Genomic DNA, 25,629 nt, shown 5'->3' with positions numbered 1-25,629 from the left:
ACCACAGTACGTATACATACGCGCACACATCCAATACAAACTATTTTCTTGTGTAGTAATTTCGTTACCTCAGCATTTTCTACACAACGAACCTATGATTTTTTTAAATGCCATTCTAAATTCTGCATTTCTGAATCCATAAATTATAGGATTCACCGCTGAGTTACTTACGGCAACCATATACACAAACTGTTCTATGTAATAACTCGTACAGTCGTAATCAAACTTTTTCTTTCGACTTTCAAAGAAGATGAGACACGCTGTTGGAGTCCAACACACAGCGAAGACACCGACGATAACCAGAACAGTTTTCACAGCTTTCAGTTCTCTCTTGGCGGGAACATTGGTTGATGTATTTGGATTGCGCTGTTGTGACGAAATCTTCCGTGTTGTTCTGTATGCTTGCATAAATAGTAACAAATAAAAAACGACGAGCAAGCCACATGCAGGAAAGAAGCCGGCAAATAAGAGAAACCAGACATAGCTTGGTGTGTACACTTCTGCGTAAAAGCAGATGAACGAATCTACAGTTTCCGGTCTGTCTTTGCGCCAGCCGAATATGGGTAGTAGCATTAGGAATGAACCATAGATCCAGCAAAAAGCTATCATTACTTGGCCTTGTCTTGGTGTCATGATCTGATGATATCGGAGAGGTCGACTGATAGCTATAAATCGATCGAAGGCAATCATGGTGAGATGAAGTACCGACACGAAGGTCGGGATGGCCATCAGTGTGGAACGAATCAAACACATGTAGAATGGGTCAAGATAAAAATGAATAACCATATCTGGATGGAAAAATGTGGCAAGAAATGTAATCAGTCCTACCATTAAGTCAGCGACAGACAAACCAACTAACATGCAGTTACTCGTCGTCTGCATTTGCGTGTTTCTATGAACGGCAACGATGACGAGGGTGTTACCGATTAAGATAGCGAATCCAACAAGCAGTACCGTGGTGTGGATGAAAACTAAATAAAGCATCCGAGTCCCGTTGTACTGTGATGCTTCTTCTGCGACACATGGTAGAGACATAAAAAATGTACCGTTTGAAGAATTCATTTCTACACGAAAAGGAATCAGATTGCCTGTCTTCGATTCACCAGACCAGAGTTGCACTCAAAGAAGATGAAGCTCTAAATTATATTTTAAAGTTGCTTATTATGGAAATACCGCCCATTTATTCTAACGAATTACTCAAAATATTAGTCTAAGAATGACCACAAGCATTCCTTAATGCTTTCAAGAAATGACGCTGTCAGTAAATGTTTAATTTTATGGAAATCTGAAAACAAAATACATTTTAATAGTTTCAGTTTTTACTATGGCCAATACATGCTGCAAGTACAATGCCAATATAAAATTTAAATGCCATATAAATGTTTTTTCTTGTAGGTAACACACCAAAATCTCGTTGGAACAAATTTATAGAACTGCTGACGCAGTTGAATGCGGCAAAATCATGGGAAGGGCGGACTGCCAAGAATAAAATCGCTTAAAGCTTATGTTTTCACTTACGCGAGTCATTTTATTACGAATGTCTGTGTGTTTGTCTGCACGATGTCTAAAGAACGTATCATCGGATGGGAATCAAATCTTGCCCATAGATTCGGTTCTGGAATACCAGGAAGCAATTAAGTTACTTAGGTGTGGCTTTTGTAATGAATACTAATTTGCATAGATTATTTCAGAAAGTATGCATTCTTAAGATGACATGTATCTTATATGTCTTTTGTATCTTCTTACATAATTTATATTAATCAAGGAATCATGTGATAGATTTCAAGGTACTTGAGAAAATTTATGATGATGGGATTGGTTATTTGCATATCAACCATTTTCCCAATTCGGAATTATCTTCATTGACTCGACCTAAATTGACGAATCCAGCTACGTACATTGAAGGTAGTAAGATGTAACAGTTCTGAAAAGTCATTTTGCACTTTTACGTTGAGCTTATTAATAAGTTGCACACACACACACACACACACACACACACACACACACACACACACACACACATATATATATATATATATATATATATATATATATATATATATATATATATATATATATATATATATATATATATATATATATATATATATATATATATCACTGATGAACACTTGGGAGATTTTAATGATGTTATTTCTTTGCTGTATATTAATTGTTATAAACTAATCCTGTTGATGTCATTGATGTCATATCTTCATCATTCATATGACACAATCATAGAGAACTCATAATGATCTATTGCTTGCACTTGCATGACGTTACTTTACATCATTGGTGTATTTATTTCCATCCGAGTGAATTTAAACTGTTTAACTACTTTTGACTATATATATATATATATATATATATATATATATATATATATATATATATATATATATATATATATATATATATATATATATGAATACTCATATATTATACAGTGCGTTTCACCTAGGTACCGCTACTCAGCGTATGAGACGGACACAATCCAAGCACAAAACAAACGATTAGCTTGTGTATCATGACACATTTGAAAGTCACCGACTCATTGATTAATTGCAGTTAACCAGCATGGGGCAGCCGCTCTGTCTAGACTGATAGATACACTTTATCTACAATGTGTGGTTTTTTAGTTAGATTATGTTAAGAATACCTTCACCTCAAGCCGGCAAATAAGATGAACCAAACGTAGCTTGATTGGTATACCTCTGCATACAAACAGATGAACGAAGATGTATCGCTGGGTCAGTCTTGCGCCAACCAAATATGGGCAGAAAGATCAGAAATGAACCATAGATCCAGCAGGAAGCTATCATTGCTTGGCCTCGTCTTGGCGTCATGATCTGATGATATCGACTGATAGCTATAAATCGATCGAAGGCAATCATAATGAGATGAAGTACCGACACAAAGGCTGGGATAGCCATCAAAGTTAGGCGAATCAAACACATATAGAATGGATGATGATGAAAATTAATAAGCATATCGAGATGGAAGATTGTAACGATAAGTAGAATGAGTCCGATCACTAAGTCAGCGCAAGACAAACCGACCAACATCCAATTACTCGTTGTCTGCAGTTACGTGTTTCTATGAACGGCAACGATAACAAAGGTGTTACCAATAAAGATGGCGAATCCAACAAGCACTACCGTTGCGTTGATGAAAACTAAATAAAGTATCTGAGTCCCGTTGTACTTTGACGCCTCGTCTGTAGCACATACAGGTATCAAAAATGTACCGTTTGAATAGTTCATAATGTGAAACGCGCCAAGCTGCACAGCAGCTAAAGGCTGGGTTGCTGTAGCTGACTCGGAACGAGATATAATACTCACAGACTTAAGAGTATGACTTATGACAACGTCGTTTATTTATTATTTACCGTGACAACAAGTAATAAAGAATAATGAAGACATCACAGCTGTAACAGGTAAATGAAAGCAATGCAATGTCAATTGTCACTTTTCTGAGGGTGGGGCGCGTTTCGAGTTACACGTAATCATGATTTCGCTCGTTGTATTCCAACAAAAGTGTACTGCGCATAATTTTAATCACTTTATGAAAGGAATGTACATTTGTATGGAAACAAGCCCCATCTGTCGTGATAAAATTACACAAACGATGTCAAATTTCCTTTTAGAGAACAGACTGATTGATTCCTTTTTTCTCTGTACAATCTTTAATAAACACTATCCATCTCATGAACCTGTAGATTTACTGATAAAGGGCCTTGTCACAAAAAATGAAAAACGTAAAATAAACACAAGTTTCACGATGGTAAAGATGATAAAATATGTGATGCTCGTTCGTCGAGAAAATTCTTCAATGCAAGAACACCCATCGTGTTAATGTGACTTTCGTGATCATCGTATTAATGTGACCTTCCTTGGACAATTAGACTGAGGGTGGATATGTTACTGTGAAATACGCCATTCATGTTTCATGCTGTACATATTAACATTTTAACAAGATAATGGCAAGAGTTAATTTACTTATTTAACGCAAATGGATTTGTCGTTTTAAGCTTTTGTATTTCACAATAGGTAGAAAAATACTCTGAGTAAATAGAATCTGTCTTCAAATGTTAGATTCAAAATGATCGGGCCGAAAGATAATGTAGTTTTTATCGAACGGAGTAATTTGCTGGCGGTGCATTAGTATTGACGGTGTCAAAGATGCCATCGTCCATAAAGAAATCTGACTGAGTCCCTGAAGGACATGCACCTCTTATCATGTACGGAAATCAAACCATAATTTTAAATCCATTTGCGCTGAGATTGAGAATGATGAAAAGCCGTGACATTTTGAAAGAATGGGGAGATCTAATCTAAACACCTATGATTTGTGTTTTCATTTCAACTGTCAAAGTTTCATTTGCACAAGGTGAAGATGTGACTCAAATTAATGACAGCAATAATTTATTGATTTTCTATTCATTCCATATCTCCCGCTAGCTGCTATAAAGTATTGAAATTGCATGCAATGAATGAATGAACCTTTCCTCAACATATTAGATACGTTGACACGTGAAAAGAGAAAGATAGATAGATAGATAGATAGGTAGACAGACAGACAGACAGACAGACAGACAGACAGACAGATGTACCAACATAATATATGTGCCTACGTACATTAATACGCACACTACCTACACAGTAGATACACATAGATACATAGTTAGTTGTCGTCTAAACTTTCCGTTCTCAGGATACATAAAGGCATCAATGTGAACTCCAAATATATTCGATTTTATATCACTAGTTGAAATATTTTAGTATAATTTCCAGGAAGCAATTACAACTTGACATCGATATCGTATTTCATAAAAGCAACACTTTGTTCATTGTGGAGGAATAATGTCAGCATAAGCTTTATCTAGGTATTAATAAGTTCGTGTAGGGATGATACTATGCTTGCTTGTACATGACTTGAGAATAGTAAACATAGGAATTGTGTCCATAATAACATCATAAACCACAGGGTACACGGGCTTGTTGTTTATTTGTGTCTGTTTGTTTGTGTGTATGTTTGTGTTTGTTTATTTGTTATTTGTAATAAAATAACAGCGAAAAGCTGTTTTGTTAATATTTGTCAATAAAGAGCAGTTTACTTATTTGTTTTTTTATCTATTTGTTTGTTTGTTTGCATGTTTGTTGATACGTATTTCCGATGGTTAGGGTTAGGGTTAGGCTTAAGTTAGGGTTAGGGTTAGGGTTAGGGTTAGGGTTAGGCTTAAGTTAGGGTTAGGGTTAGGGTTAGGGTTGGTGACCACTGCCTATCTGACTTACAGATTGATATATGGCGGGTGCCACATGTGGGGCGGGATGCGCTTACTATTTTCGAAACACCTGACATCACTTCTTGGTCTTTTGGCCAGAGGTCCATATGTCTTTCTTTCATGAATTTGGCTTTGTTTGTACCGTCTGTTTGCTGTCTGTTCTGTGCTGTTTTGTGTCTGTGTTTGCAGCTGTTGTCTTGCGGGTTTTGACCTAGTGTTGTTGGATTATGGATTGGTATGATTGCGATTATCTTATTCACTCCCTCTATATATCAATATATAGAGGGAGTGAATAAGCCTAACCCTAACCCTAACCCTAACTTAAGCCTAACCCTAACCCTAACCCTAACTTAAGCCTAACCCTAACCCTAACCCTAACCCTAACTTAAGCCTAACCCTAACCCTAACCATCGGAAATACGTATCAACAAACAAGCAAACAAACAAACAAACAAATAAATAAAAAAACAAATAAGTAAACTGCTCTTTATTGACAAATATTAACAAAACAGCTTTTCGCTGTTATTTTATTACAAATAACAAATAAACAAACACAAACACATACACACAAACAAACAGACACAAATAAACAACAAGCACGAGTCCCCTGTGCATAAACTACATCAAAAGTTACTTGTTAGATACACTTTCCGTCCCATTTACTGTTCTTCGTTTTAGCTTAGAATTTCAATAAAATAACCACTACAGCCATGCAACCACTTCTTAGACGTGACAATGATATCGCCTTTCTTAATTTATTTCTTAAGCAAGTCAGAAGAAGGAATAATTGGAAGACTTTTCTCAAAAGTAGTCAGCTTCTAAAACCAGGAATAGCGTGATTTTGTGAGGCATTGAGGGCCAGTGGGTAGAGCAGTGCACGCAGGATCTCAGGACGGTGAGTTCGAGCCCCAACATGGCTATTGTGTTGTGTCCTTGAGCAAGGAACTTTATTCCTCATTGGTTATCCCCATCCAGGAGTGATGGGTACCTGGTAGGACAGTGGTTTAAATGTAGGCGTTTAGTTCTGCTGCGCTGATTGGCTGCACATGTGAGCTGTTGTTTGCTCCCCAGGAAGTTGAGTGGTATCCATAATAGGTCCAGTGACCAGGGGTAATAATAATTGTAAAGCGCCTTGAGCACAATTTGTGGATATGTGCGCTTTAGAAGAACCAATTATTATTATTATTAACAATTGCTGATAATTCTCGATGCAGATGACAGAAATAAGGTTGGAATTAACGTGGAAATAAACGCTGAAAAAGTAATCTAAAACGTTTGCAAAGCGGGTTTCCGACAAACTCTACTTTTTATCTGACAAAATCACCCCTCTTGGCTTTATTCGTACGCGTTTCCAGAAAATGTTCTCGAAACATGATAGTTCACCCGAGAAAATGAACGCATGACATCCATACTAAAACTTCCATTCACAAGCATCATAAAATGCAAAAACACAGTAAATTAAAAGGGTTATAGAAAATCTGACACATTCACCGTTTGTCGCCTAGAGACACTGACCACCAGATCATCAAATTTAGTAAAAAAAAATGGTATTTAGGACTCAGACCACAAGCACGGAATGACGCAAAACTGACAAAATTTGTTTGGATTTTGAATGGGAACAGTCATCAAATACGAGAACCGTAGCTGATGAGGGCATCTCCAGAAACATAGATATTGCTGCAGATCATGACGTAAGAGCATGGAGGTAAAATAAAGATTAACGTCCAAGTGACAATGGTTTTATCGAAACGTCATCGGTGAATTCAGAGGGGATTGGCCGATCAAGGTCAAGAAACGCCCCTGTTGAAGACATCACCACTCAGAAAGTAGACAGCAAAGGAAGAGATGGAACGGATGACGATCGAATCCCCAGTGAAAGTATTAATTGAAATTTTGACACAAGACCAAAAACAGACTGATCACACTGACAATCACTTAGTCTAGGCGAGTTAGATAATTAATATTTCCTACGTGTCTGTTTCATTGTAAACTCATATTTATCAACCATCGTAAAAGATAAATTACATTTGCATATTCTTGAGTGTCATCTTTTATGTCAATAACAAATCTTTTCACAAAACAGTTACCAAGTAGAATATGATGCTTTTTTCTGATGGTCATTTTTACCTCTATTTTCAACGATATACGCCAGCACCATTTTTGATACAAACTAATCATGGTAAGCTCTATAACTTGTGGATCATACGAGCTAACGGATGTATGTCGCTTTGCGGCCTTGTAACTGATGAGAGGGCGCCTCAAACGACGACAATGGTGTGGCGTGAAGAACGATTGTGTAAAGCGTTGAGGCATCGGTATTTTCCAAAACGACAGAACCAGCATACTTGAAGATGTATTTCGACAAACATTGAGGTATATCATACAGTTGTAGAGTGAAACAAATACGATCTAGGACAAAGAAATGCTACATTGTAATGATGAGTTTTATCATAATTTATGTTGATTACTATTTTGTCACCTTGACCTCAGTGTTCTCAAAATTTTTAAAGGTCATCCCAAACACCCTGTCCCTTTTTTCCTCCCACCGGCCGCCGTTCAATTTGTGCTTGTTCCTTAAGTCTAATCCCACTTGAGATACAGTGCATAATTTCTGTATTTGTAAATTTTGACAGCTTTGTGGTTTCTTGCATGTATATCCACTGAATCACGCTCAGTTACTTTTCATCGCTCACACAAAAGTAACATCGTGAGATACAAGTGTCTTTGGCGTTTTATGATAGTCTGTAAATATGATACAAAACATGGATGACGAAACTAGGATAAACTGAAGCTGTTGACAAGGTGATTTAAGGTTCCAAGACAAGAAATTGACCATTTTAAACCAGCAATTCTCTGGTGTTTAATAAGCTCAGAACCCCCGTAAATTGTATATTTTCAGAAAGCCTAGATATAGGAGAACATTTTGGTTACCATAGTGTCACCATTGTTTACATAACTATCACGTGACAGGTAATTTGCATAACCTTTCAAAAATCGGTTTTCCCGATGTTTTGTTTCAATGCTTTGAGATATGTGGCTGAAATTCATGTGAGTGCAAGCTATCCTACAGGTCTTCAAAAGCGTGTCTCAGAATTGTTTTAAACCTTCTTAAACAGTTTTTATGCCAGAAAAACTTCCAGAGCAGTGAATTTTACCATAGTTGATTTCTTTAAAATTGTGCTAAAAAAAAACTAAGCAAGATATAAAAAATCTGAGACACACTTTGAAAGAGCATTGTGACAGCTTGCATTCCAGCAAGTTTGAGTCAGATATTTTGAAGTATTGAGACAAAACATAGGGAAAACTGACTTTTGAAAGGTTATGCAAATTATCTTGTCACGTGATAGTTATGTAAATAATGGTGACACTGTGGTTACCAAAATGTTTCCATATATGTAGGCTTTCAGAAAATGTATACTTTACTGGGGTTCTGAGTTTATTAACCGTTAGAGAATTGTTAGATGAAAAAGGTCACATTTCTTGTCTTGGAACCTTAATACATAGAAACAATGGAAAGAATTAGTTCTATAGTCAGGCGTATCTCAGATGCGTTCAGATAGTCAGTGCTGGGTCTGGCTTTCACCTCAACGCATGTGTTGGGCTTGACCTGAAGCTGGTGTTGGGGTTTGACTCCGTGCACAATGACGCCTAGAAGTCTAGTAATACTGATGTTTTGTGTATCAAGATGCAAGCTGCAGATGATAAGCAAGAGTATTCATCCATCATAAATAATGGAAACACAATACGATACGACTTCTAATACTCACCTCATTCTACATGACGTCACTGTCTCTGGATGAATAGTATTCAATTATTAATGACTTTATTTCCACCACCACCATCACGTATTCTATCAATAGTAAATGAACAATGACTTGCAAAGATCGTCAGTGTCATCAGTGACATAGTTCAATTCGTCGTAAATGTTTCTTAGTTGAGAGTTTCCGGTCATCTAGCTGGCCAGACTGTTTCTCTCTCCTATGACGTCAACGTATTGCTACCTTCGTTTCAGTCGATAAATCTGCCCTCTTTATATCGATAAATATGATAAAACAAAGAGCGGGAATACAATATTTTTCTCTCTAAATAACCGAGTACTTTGATCGTGTATAGGAATGTAATAAACACATGTTCGCCGGAATACGTATCTTTAAAGACCCTAGCGGCAAGAGACCTGTTTTCTTGCATTTTGCAAATATGTAGTCACATGCTCTCGGGCTTGAAACTCGTGTTCAGTTCTACATGTAATACATCAGTACACCCCGATGACTCTAGTGATTGCTCTCTATAGCTATGAGAGACACATGTTATGGTAAATATATGAAGCGTTTACATCAAACGAAGCCGCGGGACGTACGCTTTCTGGTTAATCATTGTGTAGAACTGGAATTATGGCACACATCTGAAGAGAACATATTTTTCTGCACAACGAACCTATGATTTTATGAAAAGCCTTTCTAAAATCTGCATTTCTGTATCCATAAATCACAGGATTCATTGCTGAGTTACTCAGGGCCATCAAAAACAAAAACCGTTCCAAATAATAAGCAGAACAGTCGTAAGAAAACTCCTTCGTTTGACTTTCAATGCCGATAAGACACACTGTTGGAATCCAACACACGGCGAAGACACCGACGATAACCAGAACAGTTTTCACAGCTTTTAATTCTGTCTTGGCGGGAACATTAGTTGATGTATTTAGATTGTGCTGTTGTGACAAAATCTGCCGTGTTGTTTTGTATGCTTGCATAAATAGCAACAGATAAAAAACGGCGAGCAAGCTGCACACTGGAATGAAGCCGACAAATAAGATGAACCAGACGTAGCTTGGTTCGTACACCTTTGCATACAAACAGATGAATGAAGTTGTATCGGTGGGTCTGTCTTTGCGCCAACCAAATATGGGTAGTAGCATTAGGAATGATCCATAGATCCAGCAAAAAGCTATCATTGCTTGGCCTCGTCTTGGTGTCATGATCTGATGATAACGAAGAGGCCGACTGATGGCGATGTAACGATCGAAGGCAATCATGGTGAGATGGAATGCAGATACACAGGCTGGTATTGCCATAAACGTCAGACGAATCAAACACATGTGGAATGGATCGAGATGAAAACTGGTAATTACATGCGGTTGAAATATTACAGAGATTAATATGACCAGTGCGACAGTCAAGTCACTGCAAGATAATCTGACCAACATCCAGTTACTGGTTAACTGCAGTTGTGCAGTCCTGTGGACGGCGAGGACGACGAGAGTGTTGCCAATTAAAATGGCTAGTATGAGTACGATGATAATGGTGACGTAGAACACTGAAACACCTAAATGTAATGAATCGGAATGTGTTACCGTAACCATATTGCATGGTAGGAACTTCCAAAATGTGCCGTTTGAAGAATTCATGACGATCGATGTCATTCGTAGGAAGTAATCGTCGATGTTGTACACTTCTTAGTCCACATAAAAATGACATGTAACTGTCCTTCTTACTATGAAAGTATAGAGCGTTCAATAATATTATTGCCATGGCAACATGTAACAACAAACAAATGGCATGTTCTAACAATGCCATGGCAACATGTAACAACAAACAAATGGCATGTTCTAACAATGCCAACTGAATGAAAATATTCAATGCCAATGCTGCTGGTACTTCGGACCGTGTTCTTCAAAGCTCTAACTTTTCCAAATTTAATAGACATAACAATCTGAGGCTCGTGATTTGATTGTACCGTTGATTCTGGCTTAGACCTGTAAAAAGACACGACGTCGTTTTCATGAAGTCAAAAATTATACTCGGCGGTCATAACATAAAATTTACCATAATTTTATGGTAAAATGAATGTATTCAGATTTTCATTTGCCGCGATAAAAAAATAACTGAACATGTGAGATAAATGCTGCACGTGCACTGATTTCGCATTGTCATATGTCATTGGACAAGACAGTCGATATTGCATGGTACACTCGACATCGGAGTTGCAAGTATATATGTACTGCAATGCATTAAAATAACTAAGGCCGAATAAAAAATATGTATGTTGCCAGTAACCCGACCTCCCCTTGAAAACCCCGCCCACTCTCGACATTTTTCACGTTTTAAGGAAATTTGGAATATTCTTTCAAAAACTTACGATGTTTTGTGGGTCTCGGCCCCCGAAAGTAAAAAAAAAGATTTCTCTAGCTTACCCTTCTTAATTTCAGAGGCATGTGTGCGGAAACGCACATATTTTTTTCTTGGCCCGAAACTGAGGAATAATTATTGAACAATAATGACCTTGTTTACTTTGTTGGATCATCAAATTAGTAACACTCATTCCAAGAAAATCATCGATCAAGAAATCCTAGAAAAACTATCAATTAAACGAAAAAAGTATCCATATCTGTCGCTGATGAAAAGTTTGTCAAAAAATAAAACAAAAACTCTTCAACCCCCCCCCCCGAAAAAAATCCCCAAATAAAAGAGATTTCATGAAATACAGAAACTTGCTTCGACGTCGAATAAACTATCCTGGCAATTTTGAAAATGGTAAATGTTGTGCATTTATTGCCTATTTATTAGGCAAGTTTCAGACAGAATGTCCAACCCTCAAATACTAGATTAATATAAAGAGGGACGATTTGATTATCATAAATGACGCAGTTTGTTGATCATCAGAACAATACGGTACGTAGTTATAAATTTGTTGAGCTATTACGTCTGTTATTGAATTGGGAAAATTAAATCAGAGTCAAATGACAAGCAAACTTTTCAAGTTATTATGGCAAGATGTGCCATGATGAAAAGCATGACGTTCACAATGAAAGGTGAGATCGAAATTCATATTTACTGATGTTGAAAATCGAATTGAGCCAGGATGTCTGCATTGTATTTTACTAACAGAACTACGCAAGTCAAAAGAATAATTGACAGCATAGCGTCTTGTCTCCTTTGATTCTCACGCGGGACATTGTGACCATGCTACAAATGTTGAAATGTTAAGATAGGAACCAATTTTAGAACAGCATTAACCCATTAATTAATCGCTGAAAAAGCAAGATTCAACAGTCTTCTTACTGAAATTGATAAATTGCAAATGTTAATGTAATGCAATGAGAGCAAGTGAATTTGACAAAAGAGAAAGGAACGAATATCCACTCATCCATCCGTCAATACATCCATCCATCATCCATCTTTCCACCTACCCATACATACTAACATACTGATGGGTTGACAGACAGACAGACAGATAGACAGACGGACAGCCAGACACCCAGCCAGCAGTCACACAGCCAGCCAGCCAGTCACACAGCCAGCCAGCCAGACAGGCAGGCAGGCAGGTTGACTTATAGAAAGTCGAGAAACAGCTTCTCAGACTTATGAGGATAACGAGTTCTGGCGAATATCTCATCGCAATTGCTATGCAAAGCAAAATCACAACCATATCTTGCAAGTTCATGATGCCGTTTCATTATTTTGTGATACAGAAAAAAATATTTATATTTTAGTTGTAGTTTTGAAATCAAAATGCGTATTTTCTCTAATTTTGATGTTTTGAGTGACTCATATGAACACTTTACAAGACGATTTGGAAAATCCAAGTGAAGCCATACTAACTCACAATAAACTGCAGAATGATTTTAATCCACACACCCACAATGTTCGCAAGCATATATGCTATTAAATTGTAATAAAGTTGTTTCATTAAGATCACCAAACACAATTGAGTTGATATGCAGAACAGATACATTAGGAAATATTGTTAAAAACGTTAGCTTGTTTGCTTGTGAATTCCTGGCCAGTTGACTGTAGGAAACTACTCCAGATCACGATTTCGCTGACGTTTACTGAACAGTGATGACGCCATGGTCTTCAGGAAAAGGGATTTTTCATAACATTCAACTGTTACGTATTTGAAAGCAGGCAAGAAATCGTGTTGCTTAAAGGACTTGTGTCTTTACGCCATTGTTAGAATGAATTACAATAATATAATGGGATTTAAGGATTGGTTAACATGATTTCATTGATCCAGTTTACGAAGAAGCTGACTTTCGTGTAAACCCCCGGTTTCATAGGAAGGGCGCAACCATCACCCCAGCTGGTCAGACCAGCCAAGATCCATTTTTCGTTGGTAGGGTCTTGCCACACCAATGGGCCACCACTATCGCCCTGCAAGCAAAGAAATCACCATTAATTAACATGCAGCCGTTACTTCTGAATATACATATGTCATTTACAACCATTTTCAGTAATAGAGCGCGAAGCCACTGCAGTGAACTGCAATAAAACTGCTTACACTAATTAGTTTCAGCTGTAGCCGTGGCCACTTTGGTGTTGAACAAGGCTACTTGATAAAGACCAAAACGTCTGCTTGTACAAAGGCAAAACTAGCTCTGTCAGAGGCTCGAGTTGTAAATGAGAGTTTACGATTGGCACCCTGTGTTCAAGATTAAGATACAATGTAACATTACCATGCACTGGTCCATGTACAAATCTTTTTTATTTCAACTTCCCCAGACAAACTGTCTGCATGGGACATACAATGTTGTCGACTTTGCCAGCTGGCTACAGCTGAAACTAATTAGTGTGAGCAGTTTTATTGCAGTTCACTGCAGTGGCTTCGCGCTCTATTACCGAAAATGGTTGTATTTAAATTAGCAGCTGGGGAATTCAGTGATAGGGTTTTGAAGTAAGCGATGAACTTAGTAGCTTGATGCGTGCTTTGAAAAGAAACGCAATTTTGAATAGATGAAAGGAGATCGTTGGGAAACTCACTTCTGTCCGAAATTGCCTTCTCATATTTTGCAAACATTTGTATGTATTAAATTCCATGAACTCAATCGAATAAAACGATATGTCACAAGCTTACAACGCTTTAAATGATTTTTTTAATCATTAAAATAAATTGTATGATTTGAATGTATGTACGGTACTCCATATGACATACATATTAATCTTAAGGCCAAGCTGTGGTAATTCAATGAGAAATATAAGGAAGACACTTGAACTGACGAGCAATGATGTAGAACTTGAACTTGTTTATTGAATACGGAACCATGGCCAAGTCTCAAGGCCCAGCCTCTAATACAAAAATCAGAGTACCTCTCAACGAGAAATTGGGTCAGTGAGTCAGTCTGTGTGTCTCTCTCTGCCTGTGAGAGTTTGTCTGCTTGTGAATGAGTTTGCTGCTGCCAGTCTAGTATCGTGATACCGAGTATATAAAGTACACAACAAGACGGCACACAAAACTCAGATTTCCACTGACATTAGAAAAGATGCCAAAGTAGAAAATGTCTCTTGCCCCAGTGCTGGGCATGCTTCAAATCTATTTTTTCAAACCTAGGCCATGAATAAATTAAAATGACATGAAAAAGCTCAATGTGATAAGTGGTTACGATACCATAAGAACTTGTAGGCATATATGCAAATCTCCCAACTTTCCAAGCGAGAGGACTTTGTCGCTCGGCGAACTTTTGTGAACGAGTTCCGCCATGTTTTTAATCCCCTGCCGGTATTTTGTGGCGCCACTATTGCTTTGCTCGCACCGAGTATGTGATATTTATCGCGTTATAAACAAACATGACAGTAATGGAAAATAACATGCACGAAACATTATATTTTGAGGATTGTGACAAAGCGACAAAACATTGCTCATGAGATTTCGTTCCGAAGAACGACAGTGGAAAGTTAGTTAAATATTTTCTCATATCATTGAGCAGTCAATATTCTTAATAAAATTATGGCATCATTCGCCTTGTTTCAAACAAAAAAAATGCACGAAATGGTAAAAATCTAATTATACCGAATTTATACCAATTAATCACTGAGAAAATAAAATATTCTTATGGGAGACTTTTGTGTCTTTTTAAAAACCTTGCCACAAAAACCGAGCAGTCAGCAGGAACAAAAAGAGTGATACAGAAGAGCAACTTAAGTTGTGTGTTATGGTAGCATTCACGTGTTGCAGCCTGAGCGCATTCACTCGATCTAGTTGTATAGCGCCCTCTAGGTACACATCGATTCTGTCTCAGTACGTGCAGCATTACGTCTCCTTCCACACGGCATTCATGGCACTGCCAGCGGCAGAGTTAGGAAAGGGAAAAAACTAATACTTACCTGACATGTATCTATACCGCCCTCAAGGTATCCAGCGCAGATCATTGTCTCCGTTACCTCTCCATTGTAGGCATCGACATCGTTACATTTCTCCGTGTCTATAAATGGAGCTTTGGCTTGTCGTAGAACTCTCCAATCACCAGTACCTACAGTGTAAAAGTAGAACACTCCAATCATCGATATCTAAATTGTAAAAGTTGGGCATGTCATTTCATTGCTACCAGTCTTTGAGTGATTAAAAAGTATTGATATTGTGGAACCGGTGTATTCAACGAATCTTATGTAAAGCTGTTCAAGGTTTATCTCATTGAAAGGTACATGAATCTAAGAGCAAAACAAGGGTCTGATTAAACAGGATTTTGGAAGACCTAGTATACTGTATGTCAGGGGCAAGCTGTTTGAGCACAGGCTAAAATTAGGATATTCGCATTTACCTTTTGTGTCTCCCCAGCCAGTAATGTAAGCATCGTCACCATCAGCGAACTCGGCATCCTGTTCTGGGAGACATATTTCACTGATCTCGTCTGACATCTCAATTTGACCTCTGACCTTTATTAAGGCTATGTCATTATCATATGTGAAGGGATTATAGTTGTGGTGGATGAATAATTCCTCCGCTAGGTATTTTCTGTTGGATGGCTCACTCGCGGTCAGGCTGTGTTCACCAGCCATGACGTCAAATATTATTATATTGTCGGCGTCCCCTCTAGTGGAATTAGAGCGAAAGGAAATTTCAGGTAGAAAGTATGAGTATACTTCACATGGGCTATCTTTAAGTGGAATTCTTACAAAAATAACTTTTACAATCAATACACTCGTTTTCTACAGATGTAAACATATTTTTTCACATGCCCCATTTATCTGACGTCCCATTCTCCATTATTTCTATTGAAACTTCTTAATATTACAAAAAAGTCAAATTATATTTATTTTGGACATTCCAGAAGACGATGCATAAAGAGAAGCCACTCAAAACATTTAATAGGGTAACATAACAAAATTTGACAATTTATCAGATCAATATATAAAGAATGTATATTGTCGAGTGGACAATGGGTTTAAGCAGGACTTTGCCACTGGTCGTCTGTCAGCTGCCAACTTGCAACATGCTATATTACCATGCCCTGTCCGTCGCATTTTAATTGGTCGAGCTGAACCATGTGACCGATCAAAATACGCAATAATGGTTTGTTTATGTGCCCGTGAATAGGAATAATATAGCAAACATCGTAACTTTTCAGCTTAAACGTAAATTTTAATTTTTACAAAGATCATAATCAATAACAAAATAAAATGGAACACTTGTGGGCCAAGTTTAGACACTTTTTTGGAAAAAATCTCCGGATTTGCAAAATTTTTACAGCGCGCGCAATACTCACTGACAAGTTCCGGGCCCTGTTGTCGTTCGCTCGGGAAATTGTCGTAATTTTGATGGTTTTCGTTCGTTGATAATATAATGGAAATAACAGACTCCGCACTGACCATTAACGTTAATTTATGGGCGCGGGCTCGAGGAAAGCCAAAATTAACGGGCTCGGCAAGCCTTGATCGTTAATTTTTTGCCTTTCCTCTCGCCCTTGCCCATAAATAAACGTTAATGGTCAGCGCGTCGCCCGTCATTTCTATAATATATAATAACAGGTGTTCTTACATGTAATTATGATACTGTAGCGTATTTTGAGCAGCGTTAATATTTTTTGGGGAGAGGAGGGATCTTAGCTGTCCGTAATCGTCCTCCCCTTCGTAAGCTTATATGTATGCCGATATTGCAGTGCTATAGCCCCGATGCTTCAGTGCTATAGCCCTGATGCTTCAGTGCTATAGCCCTGATGCTGCAGTGATATAGCCCTAATTCTGCTGTGACATAGCCCTAATATGCTGCAGTGATATCGCCCTGGTGCTGCAGTGATATCGCCCTGGTGCTGCAGTGATATCGCCCTGGTGCTTCAGTGATATAGCCCTGATGCTGCAGTGATATAGCCCTAATGCTGCAGTGATATAGCCCTAATGCTGCAGTGATATAGCCCTAATGCTGCAGTGATATAGCCCTAATTCTGCTGTGATATAGCCCTAATATGCTGCAGTGATATCGCCCTGGTGCTGCAGTGATATCGCCCTGGTGCTGCAGTGATATCGCCCTGGTGCTGCAGTGATATAGCCCTAATGCTGCAGTGATATAGCCCTAATGCTGCAGTGATATAGCCCTAATACTACAGTGATATAGCCCTAATGCTGCAGTGATATAGCCCTAATGCTGCAGTGATATAGCCCTAATGCTGCAGTGATATAGCCCTAATTCTGCTGTGATATAGCCCTGATGCTGCAGTGATATCGCCCTGACACTGCATTGATATTGTCCTAATGCTGCAGTGATATAGCCCAGAACATCAATTTTATTCACTTCAAGTTTAAAGAGTGATATCTACGTTCCCATTTACAGACTGAAGACCAAGAAGATACATAGCTGCTATTCCACAAAATTTAAAATGTGCATTTAAAACCGATCTACCTACTGTTATATAATCCCAAATGACATGTATAAAGAAAACGATGCAATGTAATATACCATATGCCTTTCTCAGTTTTGGCAAACATACGTGACACCAGACACATGTAACATGCGAAGTTCGTAGCCAAAGTGTGAACATAGTTGCTCAGGCGTTTGTCAAACACGAAGACGCTTTAACTATCGCAATGCAGTTTCAGTCCCGTCATAGGATTTAACTTAAGGTAGAACGCACCTCGGGGACAGACATTCGGACTCTCAAACTTTTACAGTTCTCTTCTGATATACCACATGTGGGGGTTTATTTTAAAGCTCTTGATGAAAGAAAACTTTTCACCGGCTTAGTTTTTTGAAATTCGAAAATTTTTATTTTTCACCATAGGCTTAACACAGGGATGGCGGCCATTTTGAATTTCTAATATCGGTAAATCTTGGGTTATTTGTTTCTCTAGTACCAAAATTTGCACGGTGACCCCCTATTTTTATTCTTGATTTTGAAAGAGAATGATTGAAAGATTCCTTGAGGAAAGTTAGAGCAAAAGTTTAAGTCATTCACTTTCGAGGTGCATATTACCTTAAAAGAATTTTATGAATTTGTGTTGTGATGTGATTCAGGTGATGCAAAAACCATTTCATATTTCTTCCATAGATGCGACTGTACTTCCATATTCATGGAGCAATGCAAAAAGCTGGCACGGCTGTATTGAGAAGAGATAAAGAGTGGATACGTACAGGCCTATACAGTGAGCAGCGGTGATCACCCATTTGTCATTCAGAACGGAACCTCCACAAGAGTGGCCTTTGTTGTAGTACAGACTGATCTGAAAAATAAGGAATCGCATTGTCTTTACCCATACAGTTATTTCACTGTATGTACTTCATAATATGTTTCATTATTCATAAAAGAGATATTTTGAGATTAATAGTCTAGATGTGTAAGGCTTATTGAGCACAGTGACCACAACAAAATATAAATGTGCTAAATATTGACATGTTGGATACACTCTATGAGTTTCTATTCATACAGTGCACTTTGATGTTTGTTTGAAAGATGCAGTTACTCGTAAATTACCCACAATGCCGTTTGATTTTTACAAATGAAATTGCTGCGGTGCATATAGAATCAGTAATGTGAAGCACCAAAATAATATCTTGAAAACGTATATCAGATATTTCAGTGAAAATTTCAAGTCGACTATTACATAACTAAATTACGGTTTGCAGGTACTGCAAACGCCATACCTCCGCTCTTGGAAACATGCCATGACGAACTTATGGGGTCTTGTGTCAAAGTTCAACAGTACTAATCTACCTACTTTCATTCCACTATTCTGTATAATAAAATCTCAGGAAAATTACAGAAACACTAACTTATTACTTCTCCCAAATGACAATAACTTTCTATAGATCTTTAAAACTGGGAATGATGGGAACTGAGAGGAATGTCGGATAAATCTAAACAAATCATGGGAAATCTCCAGAACTGCTATAGGGCACGAGTGCTTCGGAACATTGCTCCAGAGGATCTGAAGATACTATTTATTTATTTTTAACTCATTTACAGATACCAATGCAATCTTCCATAAAGTCCTACCAAGTTCAGATCAGAAAAACTAGTAAAACACTAAAAAGTATTTAGGGAAATGACATAAAATAATAAGCAGCAACAAAATAAAAATTATAATGGAAAAACAGCTTTTTGTCAATATTATCTTTATTAATACAATGCTTCAGTTCGGTTTTAAAACTCGCAAGACTTGGGCTACATCGAAGATTCTCTAGCAGTGAATTCCAAATCCTGGAAGCACGCATAACAAAAGATCATTGACCAGACTCGGTTCGAAACTGTACATGTGGGAAGTTGCAGTTTGCGTGTAGAAGAGTCGCGTGTATAGGATGAATATGGACTAGACATTCATTAATTGAACAAATATGTCAGCAAATATACGTCGGAATAGAATTCTCGAAATATTCAAAGACTAAAATACAAGTAAAATAAAAAAATACGTTGTTTTACAGAGAGAACATCGGCGGTTTCCAAAAGGTAATTACTCGAAGTGTCAAAATCTGCATTTAGGACCCTTAGAGCCCTTTTCTGCATTTTATAAACCCTGTCGATATTTTTCATGGTTGATAGATTAAAATTATTACTATACACGAGAGTTTAAAGAATCTCATTTTTAGTCAAATCTCGGGATTTTTATCACATGATTTGCATACAATCATATTCCTGAAATCGTAGAGAACCTGGAGCCCCACAATGCCGTCATTCTTCGACATATAGCGCGAGGACGAGGCAAAATGAGGAACGAGATCACAATCGTGCACGAGCCGAAAATATTTTACTACGTAGGAGTAACTAAATTAATATACACTAAAATTACTATAAACAAAAATTACTATATACACTAAAATTATTGTCCCGTGAGCCTCTAGCCATATGTATGTCTAGGTGTTAAGATAACTCCCTAGGATGGTGATAATTAGTGCTAAATGATCTGTTCTGTTCTATATCAATCGTCAGACTAGTACAAATCATGAGTAAAAATAAACAATTTTGTATTACTCCATGAAATTCACTAGAAGACCTACCTGCCAGGGCCAACTGTGTGGAATTGCTTCGGTGCCGTTGACAATTTTGACAGAAAACTCAGTGCTTGGAATAATGCTAGGTTCCCCACATCTTTCAGGGTTTCCTTGTATAGGTTAAAAAAACCCATTTTTTTAGGTTTAAGTCGATAATTAAACAAATAAATGACCAACAAGAAACACAGTTAATTTGGAAGTAATGTTGGCTTAAGTTTCAAAACCATCGAAACATAGGGCATGCTATTTAATAATGACAGCTTTGATAATATAATATATTTGGGATATGGTACAGGACGTGCTATTTCATAGTACCACAGCGGCTTTGACAATTGAAGATATTCGGGGTATTTATTTGCATAGGTAATGTTGTCTTGTTGGATCGTCTTTTTACAATACAAGTTAGTTGCATGGGTCAGAGCTGAGAAAGCTGCACTAGATTTACTTTTCACTTTCTACTGGCAAACTTCTTTCCTGCGAAAATTCAAATTACGATTTGTAAAATCAGTAAGGTAACTGCAAATGATATGTTATGCAGACTTTGTTACTCTATTCACAAGAAGAATCTGAATGGTTTTGTTTTTAGTCATATTATTCACCTGGGCATCCATTTTCATCGGCACCAGTTGATAAACAATTTACTTTTTCATCACATCGCTCTGCGACATCCCGACAAGTTCCGGTCGTGTCATCTCCACACAAATAGGTACCAATCGCACAGGTTACTAACGCCGACAAAATAAGCAAACGATATTTTTTTTTAAGTTTGATAATGTTTTCTCATTGTGAGATATTGGTCACAAGTTATAAGGAGTCTCATCTTTCTGTAACATTTTATTATTATTCATAGCATGGACATGATGAGCGTTGTAGTGCTGTTTCGTGTTTCTAGAGCTTGAGGCTGAGCATAAAAAATTATTGGAGAATCAATGGTTCAAGGGCTACGTGCATGAGTGCTCTTTCTTCCTTGTAAATACTGGTATGAATTTTATAACTTTATGATTTTCCTTTTAACTTTTCATCGATCTTGGAAATACAAAAATATCGTTCTTTTTGTTCCTGATATATATATATATATATATATATATATATATATATATATATACACACACACATATAAATATGTGTGTGTGTGTGTGTGTGTGTGTGTGTGTGTGTGTGTTTGTGTGTGAGTAGTGGTGATATTTGCCGATAGGCCTATGTATTGTTTCACGTACACTCACTCACCTGATGGGTCACGTTCGGTATAATACGCAGAAAATCCTGCCCTTTGAACCGAAAAATCAGTTCTAAAGGTTACGTACATGACGGTACCAGTACTGACAATCGGTAATGGAAGATTGTGGCCACACAAATTTTCCAACAAGGGCGCTGTATCGTCAATACCGTCATAAACTTTGACGCTATCGTAGACACAGTTCGGTGCGCCCTCAACGTCAAAAAGGTTGAAATTTAATTCTACGACCTGAAACGATATCGTATGTCGGGTGAAAATCTTTTATTGGGGAAGCTTGTCAGGGGATCTCTAGGATTTAGCTCCCTTTTGTGTTTTGAAACAATTGTTTTGTATTTTGTCCTGTAAGAAGATCAAGTCATGTCACGTGTGTGTGAGATAAGTGATTTGTACGAAGCAGACAAGCAAAATATTGATTGCGTCAACGGAAACGTCAGTCCGTAGCTAATTGCAGCCAAGTAAAATTCTACTATTTCCAGAAATCGACGAATTCGTTTTTTGGGATAATTTCAATTTTCGGGGTTAGTTTTAATTCAGGCAGTTCATGTGTCTGTACTCACCATTCAGAATTCGACGCGATTTTCGAATTTGGTCTTGTCGTTATGATCTCGAATTTCAAGTTCGTCTTTGAAATTCAGAAATCAAAATCAGAAAAGAACAACGTTAAATTTCACATGGGTGCTAGGGAGTCTTGCAATCAACAGAAGATCAGAGAAAAGCGATCCTAATTAATGTCTGATACTTAGAACCTTCCTGTCGCCTTTAAATGGCGATGATTTCCATAATATTGGCACTGGTCGATATTTTAGATGAGTTGTACATGTTTTAATCTGTAGACACCACATATGCCTAGTGAGTAATTCCAAAAGTTATTGACAAAGCAATTTTGAAATTCTAGAGCAATACTGCAGAACCAACTTTGAAAATCGTTAAAAATTCTTAATAATGAGTACAACAACGCAATATCTGAATGAAAACTAACCCAAAACATTAAAATTACGCCTAAAACCGAATTCGTCATATTCAGGAAATATTAGAATTTTACTTAGCCGCCATAAGCCACGGACCAAACGTCCCATTGAACGTATGGACAGTTTGACTATAGTAGATTATCGATGATAATCGGCAAAGTCACAGTCGTGGTTTTGACCCATTCTTGACCTCCACACAGGAAGAGAATGTTTGTAATTAACGATCTATTTCCTGAATATCTGCATTAAATATGATGACACTTGCTACACATGTTGATCATTAAACAGTCAAGAAAGGTGTTATATCATATCAATATTTAATTAAAGTGAGTCTTCTTCTGTGATGAAAATGGGGCATTTTTGGCTCTAATTTTGTGTTCTGATTTTTTCATGTGAAGAGCCATGAATTGGACATGCCTGGACCAGTTTCTTGCAGATTAGTTGATTTTGACATTTGAAGAGCCAGTACATAACATACCTAATTCTGTTTAACTTGATAAAAGGACATGTACCGCTATGCCATTCATACTATTACTAATGTCTATTCTTTTACAATGCAATCCAATCTGGGTGTCAGTCGCAGACAGGTCTTTGGTACCCTCATTTCTTTCTTCCTGTACATCATACTGATTTCAATGTAGTTACTTCCATGGACAACCCCTAATGTAATTGTCAATGATTTGTTGTAATAAGGAAGAGTGTTCATCTAGCTTACAAAATAAAATAAAACAAAATCTTTGCCAACGAGCGTAACAAATTTGAACTATCAGTGTCAAATAAACCAGAAAATTTATTTTAAGGTGGAGCTGCATGTTGTCAACACGGTTTTTTTCAGAGCTATATTTCTCATCAAAGATGACATGGAAACCCCCTCATACTATATATTTCCGCAAAGCAGAGAATCTAAAGTTTAGTATGGTAGCAATAGTTAACTCGAAGGAGGTATAGATTTGGGGTAAAAAAACCTCAATTTTGGTATTGACGATAAAAAATTTAAAAACTTGACACTATTTTCTGAAATGTAATATTTCACTTGAAAGAAGAGTATATGAATAAAAAAATGACTATTTTGTTTTACATTATCTATCCCCATTCTTAAATGGCATAAGTCGAAAGACTGACTCTCAAAAAATCATGATAAGCAAAATTAAAATGTGAAAATTTCAGAAAATTTGATCCAGCCAGAGTGGAGTTAAATTCTTTGGAAATCTTGAAATTGGGAGAAGAGAGAAGCCAGAAAATCGGGTAATTTGCATACATTTGCAGACACTTCTTTATCACGCAACTTACGACTGATTGACAAGCTGAAAGGTGAACCCAACCAATATTTTAATCTTTTGCTGACAAATTAAGTAAGTTTAATGTATATTTTTAAAAAGTGATTTTTGAGCAAAAACACACTGTGTTGCGTGCAGCGGCCCCCCCCCCCCTTAATGAACCGCATCGTTGGACAGCTAAATGAGATTCCAAGGTCCTCTAACAGTCATTGCCCGAAGAACGGGATAAATGCGTTCCCGCGTGAAAAAATTGCGATGGGTTAGGGTTAGGAGTCAATATATTTTATGTTGCACTTCCAAAACTATACTCAATTAGGAGAAAATTAAATGTTTACTTTGAAATAGAGCTTGGATATACATATGGTGATTTTTACAGCCATTATATCAACACTTGGAATTTATTAGAATAAACGTTACTCAAGACGTTGTGTACACACTATGTAAACATCTAGTCTACTGTTTTACCTTCAGCGGATCAGGAAGGTCAATGTTCCATTGGCAAAATGCATTGTTGTCGTAAAAAGTACTGCCATCAAAATTCATCGAAGTAAAAGTGCCCTGGGGTTCAGTCATGTACCTGAGGTTACCACATCCCGAATCTAGACAAAACAAAGAGATATATTACGATTCAATAACTCAGAGTCTGCATACTGAATTATGGGATTGTTTTCGACCCTTGGCTATCCTGACCTACATTAGAAAAAAATGCTGAGGCTGTTTAAACCAAGGCAAGTCAGTCAATGCTTATCACTACCGTTTACCCATGCGTGTTTTTATTCTCATTGTGTACCATATGGTCATAGAAGAATTTTCGATGTATATTACAATTAATCCCAATCTGCAGGAATTATTCAGACCCAAGATGTTTACAACTGAATATTTCCTTCGGCGCCTTAAGTAACTGTTCACGTTTTCAATCTTTGATATTTTGGCATCATCATTTCAACAAAATTTGTCCATCTGTTCTAAATATACATGACCAGCTCTTTATATTGTTCTAACGAATGCATTTTATCTGATTATTTGAGCATTTTTGTTCTTATATTAATAATTTGTGAATCAGTAACTATGTCGTTGATTGGATGGGGACTCCTCGACAAGGCTTACTGATGAAATATTTCTGTTCTCGGTATTTTAAGAGTTCCTCAGTCAGAAACGGTCTAAATGAGTTGTGTAACAACAAACAAACAACACAAAACAACTCAATAAATTGGAAATTTCAGAAAACGTTTATGTTAAGTTGCTTTTCAAATCGTGTATATTTTTCGATGTAAAAAGTATTTTTGAAATTTTAATCGTGTCCGAATATAAAAGTCTCATTTTTGAGTTCATGACATTAGTAGTCGAAGTATTCCATGGCTTTGTATACCATTGAAATAAACAAAAGAGGTGAAAGGGAACATTTGTATAGTAATGAAAAGTTAAAGTGCAAGCATACCTTCTGAAGTAGCAAATGCTATCCCAAAAATAATAAAACAAATTTCCAAGCATTTCATGGCGTTGGTTGCGTCGACAGATTGTCTATAGCTGTAGTCGCAACTCTCTTCCAGGTTACACTGAGAATTATCGATATGTGTCAATACTTTACCAGCTGCGACATGTGAAAATAGTATACTTTATCATCTTGCTATCAGACATCCTGTATTATCTTTGGTAAACATGGCTATGTGGCCTG

General features: G+C 37.2%; 3 protein-coding genes across 3 annotated transcripts; all 3 read right to left on the bottom strand.

Annotated features, from left to right (window-relative positions):
- Nucleotides 1-69: 69 nt before the first annotated feature.
- LOC139120594 (adenosine receptor A3-like) lies at nt 70-1,062 on the bottom strand. Its single transcript, XM_070685101.1, has one exon. The coding sequence runs from the start codon at nt 1,060-1,062 to the stop codon at nt 70-72; it is 993 nt and encodes a 330-aa protein (XP_070541202.1).
- An 8,587-nt stretch (nt 1,063-9,649) lies between these two features.
- Nucleotides 9,650-10,804, bottom strand: LOC139120593 (adenosine receptor A2b-like). Its single transcript, XM_070685100.1, has one exon. The coding sequence runs from the start codon at nt 10,700-10,702 to the stop codon at nt 9,650-9,652; it is 1,053 nt and encodes a 350-aa protein (XP_070541201.1). The 5' UTR covers nt 10,703-10,804.
- Nucleotides 10,805-12,887: 2,083 nt separating this feature from the next.
- Nucleotides 12,888-25,547, bottom strand: LOC139119819 (plasminogen-like). The gene is made up of 9 exons (XM_070683727.1): nt 25,393-25,547; nt 24,420-24,553; nt 21,700-21,937; nt 21,072-21,197; nt 20,479-20,582; nt 18,619-18,707; nt 15,815-16,086; nt 15,381-15,526; nt 12,888-13,433 (listed from the first exon to the last, which is right to left on the bottom strand). Exons 1-9 carry the CDS (start codon nt 25,448-25,450, stop codon nt 13,263-13,265), a joined length of 1,338 nt encoding a protein of 445 aa, XP_070539828.1. The 5' UTR covers nt 25,451-25,547; the 3' UTR covers nt 12,888-13,262.
- Nucleotides 25,548-25,629: the final 82 nt, after the last annotated feature.

The sequence above is a fragment of the Ptychodera flava genome, chromosome 20 (assembly GCF_041260155.1).
Source record: "Ptychodera flava strain L36383 chromosome 20, AS_Pfla_20210202, whole genome shotgun sequence".
Lineage (NCBI taxonomy): Eukaryota > Metazoa > Hemichordata > Enteropneusta > Ptychoderidae > Ptychodera > Ptychodera flava.
Note: the sequence above shows the minus strand (reverse complement) of the source record. Positions and strands in the feature narration are given on the sequence as shown.